Here is an 18,204-nt window from a genome sequence, read left to right as displayed (position 1 = left end):
TCTGAAAGGTGGCAGGGGCATTCTTCATTCCAAAGGGCATAACTCGGAACTGGTAGTGCCCATCTGGAGTGGAGAATGCTGACCTCTCTCTTGCCCCATCAGTCAAGGCAATCTGCCAGTACCCAGACGTTAGGTCAAACGTGCTGAGGTACCGGGCAGCCTCTAACCGATCTATGAGCTCATCAGCTCTGGGGATGGGGTGCGCGTCAGTCCTCATGACTAAATTGAGCCCTCGGTAGTCCACACAGAACCGGAGTTCTGGCGTGGCACTCGGTGCGGCAGCCTTTGGGACCAAGACCACTGGGCTGGCCCAAGGACTGTTAGAGGACTCAATCACCACTAATGCAAGCATCTTGAAGACCTCCTCCTTGATGCAAGCCCTCACCCTGTCAGTCACCCTGTGTGGTTTGTGCTTCACAGGAAGACTGTCTCCAGTGTCCACATCATGGATGCACCAATCAGTGATACTGGGAATCAGGGAGAACAGATCAGAAAACTGTCCCAGCAACTGACAGCAGTCCTTCTGTTGCTCAGGGGTCAGGGTGGAAGAGAGGTGTACACCCTCCACTGGCCCATCTTGCTCTGTCACCGACAGGAGTTCAGGAAGAGGTTCAGTCTCCTCCTTCATTCCATCATCTGTCGCTAAGAGGATGCCCACTTCGTACCTCTCCAAGTGGGGCTTCAGGCGGTTGACATGCAGGACCCGCAAGGGGTTCCTGGGAGACCACAAGTCCACCAAGTAGGTAACAGGACTTTTGCGCTCCACCACCTCAAATGGTCCGGTTCACTTATCCTGGAGAGCGCAGGGCTCCACTGGGGCCATGACCCACACTTTCTGATCAGGCTGAAGCTCTACCAGAGTGGCATTCTGGTTGTACCACCGCTTCATCTCCTCATGGCTGGCTTCCAGATTCGCCTCAGCGAGTTGCCGAAAACGCCTAGTCTGGTTCCTGAAGGCCAGCATGTAGCTATATATCCTGGGGAGGTTTCCTGGAAGATTGCTCCCAGCTTTCCTTGACCAGACTCAGAGGTCCTCTCACTGGGTGACCATAGAGAAACTCAAAGGGACTAAACACTAGAGATTTCTGTGGCACCTCACGGTATGCAAAGAGCAGGCATGGTAAGAGGACGTCCCACTTACGCATCATAGGTTCCTCAAGACCCATAATCATGCCTTTTAGGGTTCGGCTGAATCTCTCAACCAACCCATTTCCTTGGGGGTGGTAAGGTATGGTAAACTTGTAGGTTACCCAACACCCCTGTCACAGGGACTTCATATACTTGGAAATGAAGTTTGTTCCTCAGTCAGACACTACCTCTCAAGGGAATCCCACTCGGGAGAAAATTCCCATCACTGCCCGTCCCACCATGGGGGCCGTCACTGTCCTCAGAGGTATGGCTTCTGAGTACCGGGTGGCATGTTCCACCAAGACCAGGATGAACCTGTTGCCCATTGCTGTCTTGGGGTCCAGTGGCCCCACAATGTCAATACCCACCCGTTCAAAGGGGGTGCTGACCACAGGGAATGGCTGGAGAGGAGCCTTTTGCTTCCTCCCACTCTTCCCACTTGCCTGGCAAGTCTGACATGTACTGCAATGAGTGTCTGAACTCTTGCGCATTTGGGGTCAATAATAGTGGGTGACAAGCCTCTCAAATGTCTTGGCCTGCCCCAAATGTCCTGCCAATGGCACATCATGAGCCAGCCCCAGTAGGAAGGCTCTGAAGTGCTGGGGTACCACCAGCACACGGCTGACCCAGGCTCAGCAACCTTAGGCTCACTATACAGGACACCATTCTCCCAGTAGATCCAATGTTATCCAGACTGATCACCTGCTGTGCGGTTTGCAGCCTGCTGCCGCAAACCCACATGAGAAGGGCACTTGTTCTGCTCCTCACAGAACTCTTCCCTGGAGGGTCTTCCTTCCTGCTGCCAATGGGTCAGCTCAGGCAGGTCCCCCAGTTCAGCTACCTGTTCCCCTGTAGGCTCCAGGGCATCCCCCTCAGGGTCTTCCTCCTCCTGGGCCGTGGGAGCTTCGGGCCGATTTCCCGTGCCCCTTGCCTCTTCTCTTTAAGGCAGGTACCTGGGCCTGCCTCTCAGGCTCCAGGTCTTCTTGAGCACCCTTACTGGCTGCCATGGACTGTGTGGTCACACACGCCCAGTCAGGCAGACCCAACATCTTCAAATGAGCACTTCGCTCCACCTTCGCCCAAGGTGAGCTCTCCAAATCATTCCCTAACAAACAGTCAACAGGCATGGCGGGCCTCACAGCCAACTGAAGAGTACTAGAGACCCCCCCACTCAAAGGGAACCTCAGCCACCTTGCAGTGGCTCTCTGTGTTGTCAGCGGCAACAACTGGGTAGAATACATTGGGGACAACCTGCTCTTGAGATACCAGGTGACACTTGACAGCTGTCACACTGTCTCCTGTGTCTCTAAGAGCCTCCACTCTATGGCCATTGATGGTCACCAACTGCCTGTACTTCTTAGTGTTATCAGGCAGTTGGGTCCTGGGGACCACCTCTTAGTCTCCTAACGAGACAAGGGACATCTCTGCGGGACCCAACCCAGCTTGGGCACCCATCTCCTCACCCAGGGCTACACTAGCCAACTGCTGGGGGGCTGCACCAGTGGGTGCTGTCTTCCCAAACTGGGGACATTTGGGATCCCATGCACCGTGACCCACTAGGCCTCACTCAAAAAAGGTTATGGGCCCTCTTTGAACAGTTTTACCTGTCGGGCCCCTTGCTTCATCTCAGGGGGAGGCTGGGAACCTTGTCCTCCGTTCCCTTGGGAATTACTTTGGGGCCCTTTCTGGAACCCCCTCTGTTTACCCTTGTCCCCCGCAATCTTCTGCTGGGGACCCTGCCCATTCTTGGCTGAGTCACCCACATGACCCTTGTGGACCCGGGTGCTCACCCAGCAGTCCGCCTCCTCAGCAAGCTTCCTAGGGTTAGTCAGACTACTATCAATCAGGTGCTGGCATAGCTCTGGAAGACAATTACTTGACAAGTGCCCCATGCAATTAAATCAAAGAGCGCTTCAAAATCATTCACTTTGCTACCCTTCACCCAACCATCCAATGCTCTGCAGAAAAAAGTGACATATTCTACCCTGGTACTGCCCTCTATCTTCTTGCAATTCCTGAACCTCTGCCTATAGAATTCAGGAGTCAACCCATACCTGGACATCAATGCATCTTTCATGTGGCTATAAGAATTATGGACTTCAGATGGCAAGTCTAACAGTGTATCCCGCCCCTCACTAAGGAGCCGCCCCCACAACCCCGCTCCCCATTCCTTCTCAGGGACCCGATGGGAAGACATGGCTACCTCATGGGCTTTGAACCACTGCCCAATGTCATCATTCTTAAAAAACTCTTTTACCACATCTTTAGGAATATACACCCTGGGTTCAACAGGCATGGACGGTGTGCTGCCACCAGAGGGAGTAATTTCTAAGCTCCTCGCTTTCAACTTCAACTCCCTCAAACTTTTCTCATGTTCCAACTGCGTTCTCTTTTCCTCCAGGGCAAATCTCCTATTTTCTAACTCCAGTTGCCCACCCAACTTGAACTTGGCCAGCTCCATCTCATGCATCCTTCTCTCCTTCCTGCCAGCCAACTCCTTTGGTGACAGGCCCTTGGCAGAAACCCTGCTACCTGCTGGGGGAGGTTGCTCTCCTCCCCCTTGGACCAAATGGCCCTTCCAGCTGCTCATCTGCATTCTCAACCCCTTCCTCATCCTCAGGGGTATTCCTTGCTTCAACCCAGGCCCTCAGCGCCTTTTGGAACTCATCCTTTTTGGAAAGACCGGTCATTAAAACTTTAAATTTCCTGCAGAAGTGCTTGAGCTGTTTTTCATTGTAGCATTCCAGTTTCTCCTCTTCCCATTCATAATCAACAGATGCTATGGATGCTGCTTTCTCCATGGTGGTTAAACTTGTCAGTTCTTTGCAAAAATAGAAAATCCCAGGAAAAACAATCTATCAAAAGTATGTGGTCGTGTTTTGGTCTGCACTCACTAGTAGTGTTCATGCGTCGGTTCTTCTCTGCGAGGGGAGGTGATGCGTCGGTTTCTTACTGCGCTTCTGTGGCGATGCGGCACGCAACACCGTGATGCAATGAAGATCCGGTACAATGCGACAAAGATGGCATCTTCTTCTTGATGCGACACGATGCGTGCACGCCCGCTGGCCGTGCGGCGACTCAACGATTCTTCTGAGCCGCGACAGGCCCTGCGACGCGCTTCTCAGTGATGCAGCGGCGTCTGATGCAACGTCGATCCTCTTCTCCGGCGATGCGAGGCGCTTCGGTAATAATGCGACAACTGCAGCGGGGGCGACACGCTTCTCCGTTGATGCGGCGGCGTCTGATGCAACGTCGATCCTCTTCTTCGGCGATGCAACGACAGCGGCTGCGGCGGTGACACGCTTCTTCTTCGTGAGTCGCTCTTCCAGCTCCTTGCGACACGCTATCCCTCAGAAAGCCTTGCACAGCAGCAGGCACTTCCAAAATAACTCTTGGGGAGCTGGTGGGTGAAGTCTGTTGTCCTTGAGACTTCAGCAGGAGGCAAGCTCTCTCTCAAGCCCTTGGAGATCCTTAACAAGTTGATGAAAGTACACACAAAGTTCCTCTCTCCTTTCTTTGGCAGTTTAGGCAACCACCACAGGCCAATCCCCCAAGCAGCACTTCAGCTTAGGGATAGTCTCTCCTCGGTCTCTCAGGTTCCTCTCCTCATCAAAGGTTTCTTCTTGTTTCCCAAAGCTCACCTTAATACGTCAGGTCCTAAGTTATTGATAACCTTTCAGTTTGTCTGTTATCAATAATCAGGCCACAAGGTAGATGTTTGAGTGAGTACTAGATTTTCTGGTAACATATCAATATACTTTTTGTGTGCTCATGTGCTTGCATTATTGAAAGGTTTGCTTGTTGATGGGTCATAGTTATAATTTTCAATGTTCTAAAATGTGAAATTCACTAAAAAATTGTACTGCAAAAGAAAATGACTGTATATTGAATTCATGGCTTGTAAATGTTGGGAGAAAGTCAATGCGGTTTTTCATGGAGCAGTAGGGCTTCCTTTTTGGAGTTTAAAGAGCATGGGCTATAAAATGATAAAATGATTATCATCGATGGTTAATGACTCATTTTAGATTGGGCATATTCCATCAGCTGATGTTTTAAAAAGGTGTCTGGCATAAAAAGACTGACTGGCTTTTGTATGTGACAAGGGCTCAGTCTGTGACACCATGCATATTGTTCTTATTTGTTCTAGATTTACTTCTCTTTGCCACAAATTTATAAGGCCCTTCTTGTCTTCACAGGAGTTTAGACAGGTCAGAACTACATTTTTATATTTACAGCTTTTGACTGTGCCTAAAATCTTTTTTTATATCTCATGGTTTTTGGCAGGTGTTTTTAGTTCAAGACATTAGCTCACCCGTTAGTATGATATATTACTTCTAGTATATGCACTTGAACTCCCTTATCTTTGGGTTACTTTTTATCAAATTTTTAATGGTTTTTATATATTGTGTTATGGACAATTCCATCTGGTGATGTCTTTTTATGGATGTTTGTGGATTGTGTATGATTTATACACTTTCATGATTTTTTTCTCAAAAATCGAATAAAGTGATGATGGTTTATTGGTCCTTTGAGTTTTATCTCAGCCATAGAAACAAGTAAAAGATTATTGATTCTTTAGTTGCACCCCATTTTAGCAGTTCTATGGAAAAAAATATATGTCAATTTTATAATTTACTAAGTGTACTTTGCGACCCATATTGAATTGCAAAGGAGAGTAGCTTTTAATGTGTATTTCCCTCTCCTTTGCCATGCAGTATGCCAGGTTTCAATGATTTGCGACTACAGTTGTGATTGCAAACCACTGATGTGCTATTGAGACGTAAATGTGGGAAGTAACATATTTCCAAAGTAGAAACTGCCCCTGAAAGACAATATCCACCTTTGGTGTATGCTGCCCCCACAGAGACAGCTTCCACTTTGTGAATGGTGGTTCCTAAGGGACCACAATATATTCTCCCAGATGTCATTCACTGCATGCTAACATTTTGCTTCAAAAGCAGTCTCTGTTTGATTAGACTCAGGACCTGTTTTTTTTAAGTTGCCATGCAGTAAATGAGACTGGAGAGATAAAGGTCTGCTGTCCCTAAAAAAGGTCTCTATTCCTTCCTTCACAGCCATTCACAGGATTTCACTAAGGTGTTCCAACATCATACATAGTGACTTGCCCGGCAGGAATGTTTGCGACTCCTGGGGAATGGACATTTTGCACTGTGACTGACTGCTACATCAGTTGAAGAGCAAAATGAAGGTAAGCTCACAAACTAGTGGTTATGCAAAATGCACTGACTGGTTTGCAAGCTCACCTTAATACGTCAGGTCCTAAGCTCACCTTAATACGTCAGGTCCTAAGTTATTGATAACCTTTCAATTTGTCTGTTATCAATAATCAGGCCACAAGGTAGATGTTTGAGTGAGTACTAGATTTTCTGGTAACATATCAATATACTTTTTGTGTGCTCATGTGCTTGCATTATTGAAAGGTTTGCTTGTTGATGGGTCATAGTTATAATTTTCAATGTTCTAAAATGTGAAATTCACTAAAAAATTGTACTGCAAAAGAAAATGACTGTATATTGAATTCATGGCTTGTAAATGTTGGGAGAAAGTCAATGCGGTTTTTCATGGAGCAGTAGGGCTTCCTTTTTGGAGTTTAAAGAGCATGGGCTATAAAATGACCCTCTATTTTTAATATAGCTTACCTAAAGATACAGTATTATGGCTAAAAATCATGAAACCTCAAGACAAGGACATGCTTTGTAGTGGTCTCATTTAAAAAAGTATTTAGTAGCTAAACTTCACCCTGTATTCCTGCTGGGCTTTAGCCAATGTTAATGTAAATAGAAATATGGCAAATTAGAAAATGCTGACTGTTTTGAAAAAACATATTTAACATGTGGCAACATAGTATCAACACACAGACAACACTCAATATGGACATAGCTCCCAGCATCTATAAACACAGAGTGGTCTGCCGTTGAAATTCAAAAGAGACAACATCCGTACAACCGATACAGTTTCATTCTGGCATTGTGTCTCATTTTCTGTTTTTTAAATGTAAAAACGTAATTTAATATTGACTCCGTTTCACAAAACTTCAAAAATAAAAATGAGAATATGCATATAAGATTGAATTAATAACTTGAAAGTTAATATAATAATGAAGTATTTATGAATACATAAAAGGAATTGGATAATAATACAAATTATTGAAAGATTCCTGAAGCTGAAGTTAGTTATAAACGTAAAACCTTTTTAACTATTTGTAGAAGGGAGAAGAGGAAGACGGAAAAAGGAAGAAGAGAAAGAGAGAGCCTCAAACAATTTAATAATTATTGTTAGGTAACATTATAGACATGATTATAAAAATAACATACACTTTTGCAGTTTAATTAATTAAGCTAATACAAACAAATACTATCAAAATAATAAAACCAACATGTTTTATAATACTAGACAAAGAATCTTTCCTTTGTAGGGGACTTTGAAGTTCCCCAATAACATATTATGTTTATTTATATTATTTTTACCAATGATTTTCAATGTGATTCAAATAAAGTTTAATGGATAACCATAACATTTCTCTATATGAGGGCATATGTGGAGTAGGAGCAAATGCCCTATCTAACCTATAATTAGAGCAAGCTGTAAGCCACCATGACTTGAAAAACATATGAATTAATTATGAATTAAGTTTGTAAATGAATGAATTAAGTTTGTAAAGCGCGCAATACCCAAGTGTGTCTTAGCGCTGGGCAAAACAAGATGACAGGACAGAACAGCAACCAGGAAGGTGAGTCATTAGGCATTATGGCTAAGTCGGTGGGAACAGCCAGGTCTTCAGCTGCTTTCTAAACAGCTGCAGACTTTGTTGGGAAGGGAGGGCCGGAGGGAGGGAATTCCATAACTTTCCGCCCTGAAATTTCAAAGTTCTCCTGCCCCAATTTAATCGCTTGATTCTCGGCATCTGAACCTTGTGTTCTGTGCTGGATCTCAGCATTCTACTGGGAGTGTACCAGGTAAATAGGGAGGTACATTTCCAAATTTGTTGGAAGGCAAGGGCCAACAAAAGGTCCCCTGATCTACTTTTGGAAAGACTAATGCCCTGTCATCAGCTAAACTACCAAAGAGGAGATTCGTACAACTGGAAATGTGGAACTTTTTTTATTTGTTTCTAAACTTTGTATCAAATAAGAAGTGTATTAGGGCATTAGAATACCATGTGCATTAGGTCACTATGAGAACAATTGCATTGCTAGCATTTACTATTGATGTTACTAAAAGTTTTAGAAAGCTAACATGGAGCTATATAAAGCCTGTTACAAACAAAGAATAGTGTCTGAGTAGTATTAGCACATCTTGATGCTTTATGGATTTTTTGTGAAATCTTATTCCATAAGGAGATGGGCCAGAAAGAAGTTAAGACTTTTGCCATAATATTTATTCTCTAGAATTAATCCTTAAGGGATTAGATCATCAATTATAAATTTTTGACGCTTTAGGGGTAGACAACATTTGCATAAAATCAGTACTCATACTTTTCTCAAAGAAAATTACCTTTAGGTAACTGTGGTTGCAGGTAAACTTTAAAACTGGGAATGGTAATGAAGGTTTTGAGGAAAATAAAATATATTACTCAAAGGAAAATTAGTGGTTTGTTAACTTGTTAATGTCCAGTCAGAATTAAAGGAGAGGAGATTAATTCTTCAATAACAAGAAAGGTTCCTGTCAGACACAAACACACTTTATGATATTTTTTGAAGTCAGGGAAGTTGATTCCCCCTTCTTTGTTGATTTTTTTATGGTTAGAGAAGGAAATTCTCGATTTTCACTATTCTATAAAAACTTGGGCAGGAGAGAGTTGATTTTCTTGAAATGCGAAGAAGGATTGCAAACAGGAATCATGGGAATATTATACCGGATGGTGGGAAGTATCATCATCTTAATTGAATCTAAATAGCCCCACCATGATAAACACAAAGAATTCCATTTAGAAATAAAATAGTCGGCCTTATGCATGATATCTTTAAGATTAACCTTAATTCATTCCTTGATGGAGCTGGTAAACAAAATACCAAGGTATTTAATCTTTAAATATTCCAGGTAAAGCCCAAAGCTTCAAACATTTGTTTAGTACAAAATGCATTTAGGGGAAGAGTGTTGGTTTGCTTAGGTTTATTTTGTAACCAAAAACTGATGAAAACTAAGAATTTATCTTTGTAGATGGTTAGGAGAGATTGCTCTGAGTTGGAAAAAAACTGAAATATGTTGTCAGCATATGCTGATAACTTCAAGTGTTTGTCAACATAATGATAGCCTGAAATCTCTGGATTGTCTCTAATTCTAGTGAGAAAAGGATCAACAGGCAGGATAAACAACAAAGGGGATAACAGGCAGGCCTGCCTCATTCCTTTACCAAGGGGATAATATTTGGAGGTTTTGCAGTTTTCAAGAGAGAGGTATGAGGGGAATCACATAAAAGTGACATTAGTAAAATTATTCCAGGACCAAAACCATAGCATTTAATGCAATTAAACATAAACGTTCAATTCAAACAGTCGAAAGCTTTGTCTGTGTCAATAGTTCCTACAGCCAAAGGGTATTTGAGGTTATGAGGTTTACTTAAACATTAAAATTCAATCTAGTATTATCAAGTATCCAATGACAGTCTTCCCTTTATAGTGCCCTATTTTTCACATACTAATAATTCTGAAGGAAAAGGATCTAATCTTGAAAATAAAGTTTATGAAAAAACTAGCAATCTACATTGATTATTGAAATCGGCCTATTATGTTTGAATAAAGTAGGATCCTTGCCATCTGTACTAATACATCGAATTGTGGCTTCTTCAAATTCACCGTTGGTAGAGTTAGTAGAGAATAAAATGTAAATAATTTAAACAATTTCAGGAGTGAAGTGTTAGAAAAGTGTGAGTGGAAATTCACAGAAAAGCTGTTGGGATGGACGATTTGCCTTTCTTTAACAAGCCCACAGCTTTAGTAATTTCTTCTAGGCAAATGTTATGTTCTAAAGAAATTTAATCAGGATTAATAATGGTACTTAGATAATATAAAATATCTTTATCCTGTATAGCACATTCAGGAATATACAGTGTCTTATAGAAGATTCCAATTTCATTTAATCTGTGTATGTCTATAAAAAGTTGAACTCAATGGGAAGTTTTCACAGCTTCAATCTTGGTATGCTCTTTTTTTTAGATAACTCATCCAAAAGTTACCAGCCTTATTTTGACTCCCATAATATTGTGTACTGCTCTTCAGATGAACAGAAGAAGCATTGTCAGTAGTTATTGGGTGAAAGTCTAACTTTGCATTAACAAATTTTGTAGGGATGAATCTGATTTAGAGGTATACAATTGATGCTAACTTTTGAATATAGCCAACATCAGTTTATGTTCTCACGGTTGATTTTTCTTCTATTTGGAGACATACTCAATGATAAATCCCTGAGCTTTCACGTTAAATGAATGCAGTCATTTAAATAACAGGGATGGTGGTCTGCTGGTGTCAGTAGACCACCATGTCTGTGACTGCTTTTAAATAAAGCAATGTTTTTTTAATGTAGCTCGTTTCCCTTAAAGGAAAACAGGATGTGTTTCAAAAACAAAAATGACAAGTTTTCTTTTAATTTTTTAAGAGTATCCCGTGACCCCTGACACCAGTGCCTGCTCTCTTAAAAAGCTTTTTACAACCATTCACAAAGGGGAACGGAGTCCCTTGGGGATGCCTTCCCGTTTATGAATGGGTTACCACCTACATAAAGTAGGCTGTAAAATGCAAACGTTTTGCGACCACATTTCAGTCGCAAAATATTCACACATACCACTGCAAATCGCTATTAGGAGAAGACGACCTTAACGCAACCCTTCCTAATACCGAATCGCTAACCCATTTTGCCATTCGGTAATAGGTTACTGAATCGCAAAATAGAGCTCTGTACCTATAAAAATGCTTTTTTTGCAGGCACAAATGGCCCTATTCTGTGAATTGGGCCGTTTGTGAACTCAAAAAAGCTAAGTACATAGTCCGCCAAATTCCCAAGCTCCCATGACACTAAGGGCTGCTGAAGATTAAAGAATTCCTTTTTTCAGATTTCTGGAAAAGCTTACTTCCTGCCAAGGATATCTGCTTTATCTCTTCGGCTGTGTTGAAGACCTTGATAAGGTCTGTGAACTCCAGGAAAAAAATAATGACACCTCTGGGTTTGAGTCTAGTGCCTAGGCACCCTCTGAATATTTAAAATTGAGGATGTTGGCATATCCAAGACTTTGGCCAAAAAGGAACCGAAGAAAGCAATCAAATGCATGCCTTCAGCATCCTACTCTAAACAATAAATTCTGCCGTTATTTCATGTATTCCTATGTTTCAAATATTCTGATTGTCACTTTAAAAAATATATCTCCTTCTGTAAAGATCCAGCCACCGCCTCACCAGCGGTCCGCCCGCCAATTACGACTTCGGCGAACAGACTGTAATTGGATCACCGGCTACACCAGGGACCCGCAGTTCCCTGGCGGTGATGCCCTGTCAGGGGCTATGTAATATGCAGGTGGTGCCGCTGTGGCACCGCCATGCACATTACAAGTTTCAGGAACGCCAGTGGTATCGTGGCGGTCTTTCATCCATAAAAAGGCTGGCAGTGCTAAAACACAGGGGGCCTGTGGATGCATACAGGGGGGCACAACATGTGCTCCCCTGTGTGCATGCAACCAGGTTCCTGAACGCCATGGACTTTCGAGCCCATGCCGTGCAGGAACTCTGTGTGGCGTTCCCATTGAGGTGCCTCTGTCAAAGGCACCGCCCGCCGCCTTTGAAAGATGCACCACAGCGGGACCACCACGACACCCGCCCGCCAGACCACAAAATTGGTCGTAATCTGGCGGGCGGGCTGCAGGGACCTTTGGCTGAGCGGTGGCGCGGTGGTCAGCACCGCCATGCCATTGCTCCACCAAGAGCCATAATAAGGCCTAAAGTGTCCTGCTTACTAGAGGGATTATCTTTCATGGATAAAAAATGATTGTTTTCAGTGCCTGGTCAGTCACAGGGCAAGATTACACGGAGGATGTGTTTTGCAGTTTTAATTTCTTTGTTCTGCCCATGCAAATATAATTGATTAAAACAAACACAAGAAGGGACTGAGATAGATTGAGTGAGCAAGATATCATAGAACAGACATCAGTGCAGTGCAACAACCAGATATCCAAGATATTCTGGAAGATAGGCAGAGGTTTTTATTTTCAAGTAAAATAGTATAATAATCAAGGCATTCCAAATGTATTAAGACAATGATGAAATAGAAGCCAGTCCATTACAAAGCTTCCTGTGCAGATTTATTTGACAAAAACAGGGCATTCCTTTAGAGAGGTGAAACAATGTGTCTGAAATGAAGAAAACAGTACTTTTATGCATCAAAATGCATAGGAGAAGAGGTGAGCTTCAGTAAGTGAATGAAACCTAATTTGGTCACTGCTGCCGAGATAGAGACCGGAAGCAATGCAACGAGAAAGATATGTCAAATGAATAAAGAGATTTAGTTTGTACATGCACCCTGGCTCACCTCTCTAACAGCAGTTCTTCAAATAACCTTTTACCTCATCTTGAAAGTGTGAGGGAATGCTGAGTAAAGATATTAGTGTCGACCTGTTGCAGAGATCCAACTTCACACGGCGATCTCCCACGACATCCAAGTTAGACAGCCTCATGTCTCATTTTCTTAACACCTCTATATGTTTCCTGAGTACTTTTGATACTTGCATGGTCCCAGTTCTTTACCTCACATTTGTAAGTCTGTGAAGCCTTGCCAGCAATTATCTGACATGATTAAAACTCCTAAAACTTGCCAAGGGGGATAGACCAACATTGTAGAAAACAACCCACAATGAAAGCAGCAGTTAGTTTGTTTATCTAAGAGCAAAGCAATTGCTCCTGAATGCTACAAATCCTTGAAAAACAGCATCACTGATCTGCCACTAGAGCCATTACTGACCACTGTATTCACAAGCTTCAAGGCTTAGGGCTAAGATGTGCCCTTCCATTATTGTGAAGAAAAATAATTTAATTTTACGTCCTACAACTCTATTTAGATAATCAAATCAAATAAAAAATATTTTAGTAAATGTTTCCGAACAGAGTAAGCAAGGTCCCACAGAAGGTTATTCACCAGGATCAAAAGGGAAGTTCACTCAAGACCTGGGTGTGTTTGCTGTTAACACAGTGAAATCAGGTAACTTCATCAACTTGACAAGTGTACAGCATTCCTGTTACAAGAAAAGTAGGTAGAGGATTCAGCAACAGCACCAGAAACATCTCTGTAAATTAAAAATGTATTTATGACTGGGCTCTGTTTGGAAACTATTTGGAGGGATTTGTAAGTCTTGACCAAAATTAGGTAAATGAGTAGTATTATAGTTCTTGTAACTCAAGTCCCAGAGAAGAATGTCCTTTTTATACTGATAGTCTTTTGAACTGGCCAAGTAATTCATGGAAGATCTTGCTATGTGAATGGAACATCTCCAAAAACAGATGACTGGCTTCAAAACAACAAAACACAAATTACTTAGCTTGCCCACAAAAATCAGATATTTTGGTATCAGTGTCTAGTAAAATCTAGAACATGGCTAAAGCCAACTTGGATGAGATATTTCAACAAATTCTTATGTTACTCTGTAAAAACATGTCACTAAAGGCCTGATTACGACTTTGGTGCAGTGGTGACGACGCAATGCGGCCTCTGCTGTGCCAAAACCTCTCAAGCACCGCTGACCATATTACGAGTTGCAAATGTGCAACTCGTAATACGGGTGGCGGTTCTTTGGCCTTTCCCATGGCGGTGCCTTGAGAACAGGCACCGCAATGGGAACGGACAAAAAGTTCCAGCACTTTATGGACAGTGTCGTCCATGCCGTGCTGGAACTGGGGAAAGTGGACGGGGACACATGTTGTGCCCCTCTGAAAGTATCCCCATGTCAGTAGGGCCTCCTTTTTTCTTGCACCACCAGCTTTTTCATGGCAGGGATTTTTCATGAAAATGTTGGCGGTGTAAGAACTAAAAATATGCTGAGTGGGACTGCACCAGTCCCTGCTCAGCATAATGCGTTGTGGCTCTCCTGCGCCACCACCAGGTAACGACTGTTCATTGATGCAGCAGGCGGTCCACCGCCGCAATGACTTTCTAAGCCATAATCGGCAAAAAGGTGGACTGACACCCCGTACCACCGCATGTCTGGCGGTCGCAAGACTGCCAGACTCATAATCAGGCCCTAAGTTTATTGGGGTTGTGAGAGTGCTTAAAAGCCTAGATAAAAAATGACAGAACTAAGAGATTTTTTATTAACCTTGTGGATAGCAGTGAATAAGATACAGATTGTTTTATCACTCCCAAACATTGTTGTTAAATAAATATAAATGTTTGCACTTGCTAATATACTAAGTTTAAGCTTTTGAAGCCACATCAGTTCTTCAAAGTGTTTTAAAAAGGTACACCTTCAAGTTTCCCTGGTTGTTTCAAATTAACTAATGCCAAGCTACATTATGGTAAATCACAGAAAACAAGTGTATCCTTTTTGGACAAAACCTTCACCTCACCACTTGCCTGTATGTACAGTTTTATGTGCTTCTCTAAAGGGCTGTGTATCACAAAACAGGAGCACCTGTGCACTGTGCTGCCACATTACAGTTTGTATGAAAAGATAATATAGGTGATCACACCACCGTCTGTTCTGTACTTTAAACGTTTCTATGTTTAAATCCGATTTGGAAGTTTTATAATCAAATTAATTTCTTAATGAACCAATGTTTTTGATAGAACCAGATACCTTTGTTCATGTCTAGTATAGAGGGCAGCCCGGTGCTTTTTTTAAATTCTATTGCATTCTTCTAGTCATCCCATGATTCCTACTCATCTTGTTCCAATTTTAGGCCCTATATTCCTCTGTCAGTCTGTTTCCTCTAACCATCAGGGAACCTGTCTCACTGTCATGCCCTATTTTCTCTCTCAGTCCCATCCCCACTCTACTGGCTTCTGTCTGAAGGATGCACCTCGATGACAAACAGGGTCTGTTGAAAGACAATTTTAAGTTGCCTGAAGCTAGAAAACTGAGACCTGATTTACCAACGTTTTCTTTCATAGATTAGAACCGTCTCATGGTTGTCCTAATCCTGGGACGATAGTTTTAAAACTTTCTTTAGCCAGACAAAACCCTAAGTAAATCAGAACCACCTTTTAGTGCTTTACTTGCTAAAGACAGTTTCAAGGCTGTACACATAGTTTTAGGATTATTTTAAACTAGGATGAGCCTTGATTATTTTGTGTGGATTTTGACACCTAGCCGTAAATCAGGAACATGTGGACACCACCTGGAAAGAAAGAAACTACAATCCACTATAATTTTTCTTCATCGTTATATAAAACGGTGACTAACTCATACACAGTTGTTAGGTTAGCACCATTGGACTCTGGTGAGTTGAGGGTTAAGAATGCCAGGAGAAGAATAACATGGGATCCGGGGAGTATTTGCACAACATATCTGATGATTATTGATAAATGCCACCTTATCTCATAATGTTAAAAGGAAACAGTAAAAAATGATTCAAACTCTGTGCAGTATGTTACTATTTTTTCAATCCTGCTGGAGTAAGTGGCTGAGGAACGTACAAGAACAAACACTCGACAAGGGCTTAATATACTAAACCCTCTCCATCCCAGTAAACAGTACAGTAAGGGGCCGATTCCAATCCTGGAAAAAGGCTTTACAAATCGTTGTATGGAGCGTATTTCCCGTACGACTCGTACCCGGTACACTTTTCTTACAACCTAGGAAGTACGATTCGTACAGAAAGCCTCTTTTCATACAAATCGTACAAAAGACCATACGGCTAAAATAAACCAACGATTCTGATCCGGAACAGCTTGTACGCGACGTCTGTACGTATTTAAGCAGCGGTTTCCGGCCCAGCAAGTACGATTCGTCCCTACGGCACTCCGTACGGCTCTTTTCTTACGGGAGCCAAAAACAGCCGTAAAAGCAGAGTCCCCAGGTGTACGAGTCGTACAGGCATACACCGCCGTGCGTTGTGTATGTACTGTGCGTACCCCCAGTGCTCATGTACTGTGCGTACCCCCAGTGTGCATGTACTGTGCGTACCCCCAACATCGCATACCCCAACATTGCGTACACCAACATCGCGTATGTACGCACCGTACATACACAACGCACGGGGTTGTATGCCTGTATGACTCGTACCCCTGGGGACTCTGCTTTTACGGCTGTTTTTGGCTCCCGTAAAAAAAGAGCCGTACGGAGTGCCGTAGGGACGAATCGTACTTGCTGGGCCGGAAACCGCTGCTTAAATACGTACAGACGTCGCGTACAAGCTGTTCCGGATCAGAATCGTTGGTTTATTTTAGCCGTATGGTCTTTTGTACGATTTGTATGGAAAGAGGCTTTCTGTACGAATCGTACTTCCTAGGTTGTAAAAAAAGTTTACTGGGTACGAGTCGTACGGGAAAAACGCTCCATACAACGATTTGTAAAGCCTTTTTCCAGGATTGGAATTGGCCCCTAAGTGTTGGACTTTGAAATGATTAAATTAACTATTCCAACTCCAATCTAAACAATAGTATGGTGAGTGTTGGTCTTTGGCGGAAGTACAATAGCATTCCACCTTCTAATTATTGGATATTAAACACGTAAGTACCTAATATCAGAAAAAATATAATCATATTATAAAAACAAATTAATTTATATAGTACAAAGAATGATTAAGCAACTTAAAATAAAAAACAATTAAAATAATTTTAATAAAATCTACTTCTCTAAAAACAAAAAGTAAACACCAAAAAATATTTAAATTATAATTCCAACAATATTTCTTGTAACAAATTAAATAAACTAAAACAACTAACTTTAAAATACAATAAGTTAAAAATAGATTATACAAACATTATTAAAACACTTAAATAATTCATTATTATTGTCAAAAAAAGTACTTCATATTTCAACCATTAAAAAATAAATAAATATCAGTTAATCAAATGTTATTAACAATAAATTCCTTCCCTATCCCCTACAAAATCAACAAATCAGAACTAAAATATAAATTAGTTACAAAAATATTGCAAATTAAATATAATGTACATTTTCAAAAATAACATTTACATAAAACACCAACTAAAGCTAATTTGCAAAATGTATTTTGAATTATATAATAAACAAATAAAATGAATGGCCAATATAAATTATTTATAATTTAATTAACTTCTTATCCTTTTCCACTACAAACCCAACAACCCTTTACTAAAAACAACATAGGGCCTCATCACGATGTCTGGTGGAAACTTTCCGTCCGACTCCTTGTCGGATTCGGTTGCTCCCGACTCGCAATCGTGGGTTCCTTCTGACCGATTACGATGCTTCTGAACACCGCTCGGAAGGACGCCCATTGACTTCTATGGGAATCTGTGTTCCGACCGACAACACAGGCTTCTATTAGGAGAAAAGAGGTGTCTGCGGAAAACCTTGTACCCTATGGCGGCCACCTCATGGTGCCTGCCACACAGTGCATGGTCTTACAGGGGGGTCCCTTGGGTATCCCCAAGGTCTCCAACCGGAAGCCTCAGGATGAAGTTTCATCCGACCGACATCCTTGCTGTTTTGAGACCGATCGATATTGGGTCGGCGGTCCGAAACCACAATTCTGATGCGACTGCACATGGTGCAGTCACAGACTCCCATTTCCCTATGGGAGCTTGTGCGGCAGTCAAGCTCCCATAGAGAAACGGGGATCACTGTAAATCCCTTCACCGTTTGACAGGCACCTTATGGTGCCTACCACAAGCTGCAGGGATTTATTGCCCCCTTCGCCCCCAACCAGAGGCCTCAGTACAAAGGGGGCCCTGCTAGGGCCCCCCACAGTTGCTTTCTGAGAGGTGTTTATGTACAAAAGACCGACATGGAAAGCCTGCTTGAAACCCACATCATAATCCCGAGGGTGGAAAAGCTGTCCGTAAGGGATTATGCTTCAGTTTCTGACTGGCCCCAGGGCTCCTTGAGCCCGTCGGGAGCCAGCCAGTTTGACCGGCCAGTTTGAATTCCGACCA

General features: G+C 42.4%; 1 protein-coding gene across 8 annotated transcripts in view; it reads left to right on the top strand.

Moving 5' to 3' along the window:
- BDKRB2 (bradykinin receptor B2) overlaps positions 1–18,204 on the top strand; it is a 442,021-nt gene that overhangs the window by 127,445 nt on the left and 296,372 nt on the right. For 4 of the 8 annotated variants that reach the window (XM_085626442.1, XM_085626440.1, XM_085626441.1 and 1 more), the window contains exon 1: positions 6,211–6,337. The exons of the other annotated variants lie outside the window; for them this stretch is intronic. In XM_085626442.1, the coding sequence (XP_085482568.1) occupies positions 6,332–6,337 (6 nt within the window). In that variant the 5' untranslated portion in view covers positions 6,211–6,331. Of the gene's footprint in view, positions 1–6,210; positions 6,338–18,204 lie in introns of those variants that run through there. 8 annotated transcript variants of the gene reach the window in all.

Source organism: Triturus cristatus, chromosome 9 (assembly GCF_964204655.1).
Source record: "Triturus cristatus chromosome 9, aTriCri1.1, whole genome shotgun sequence".
In the NCBI taxonomy this organism is placed as follows: Eukaryota; Metazoa; Chordata; class Amphibia; order Caudata; family Salamandridae; genus Triturus; species Triturus cristatus.
This window is presented reverse-complemented; position numbering and strand designations above follow the sequence as displayed.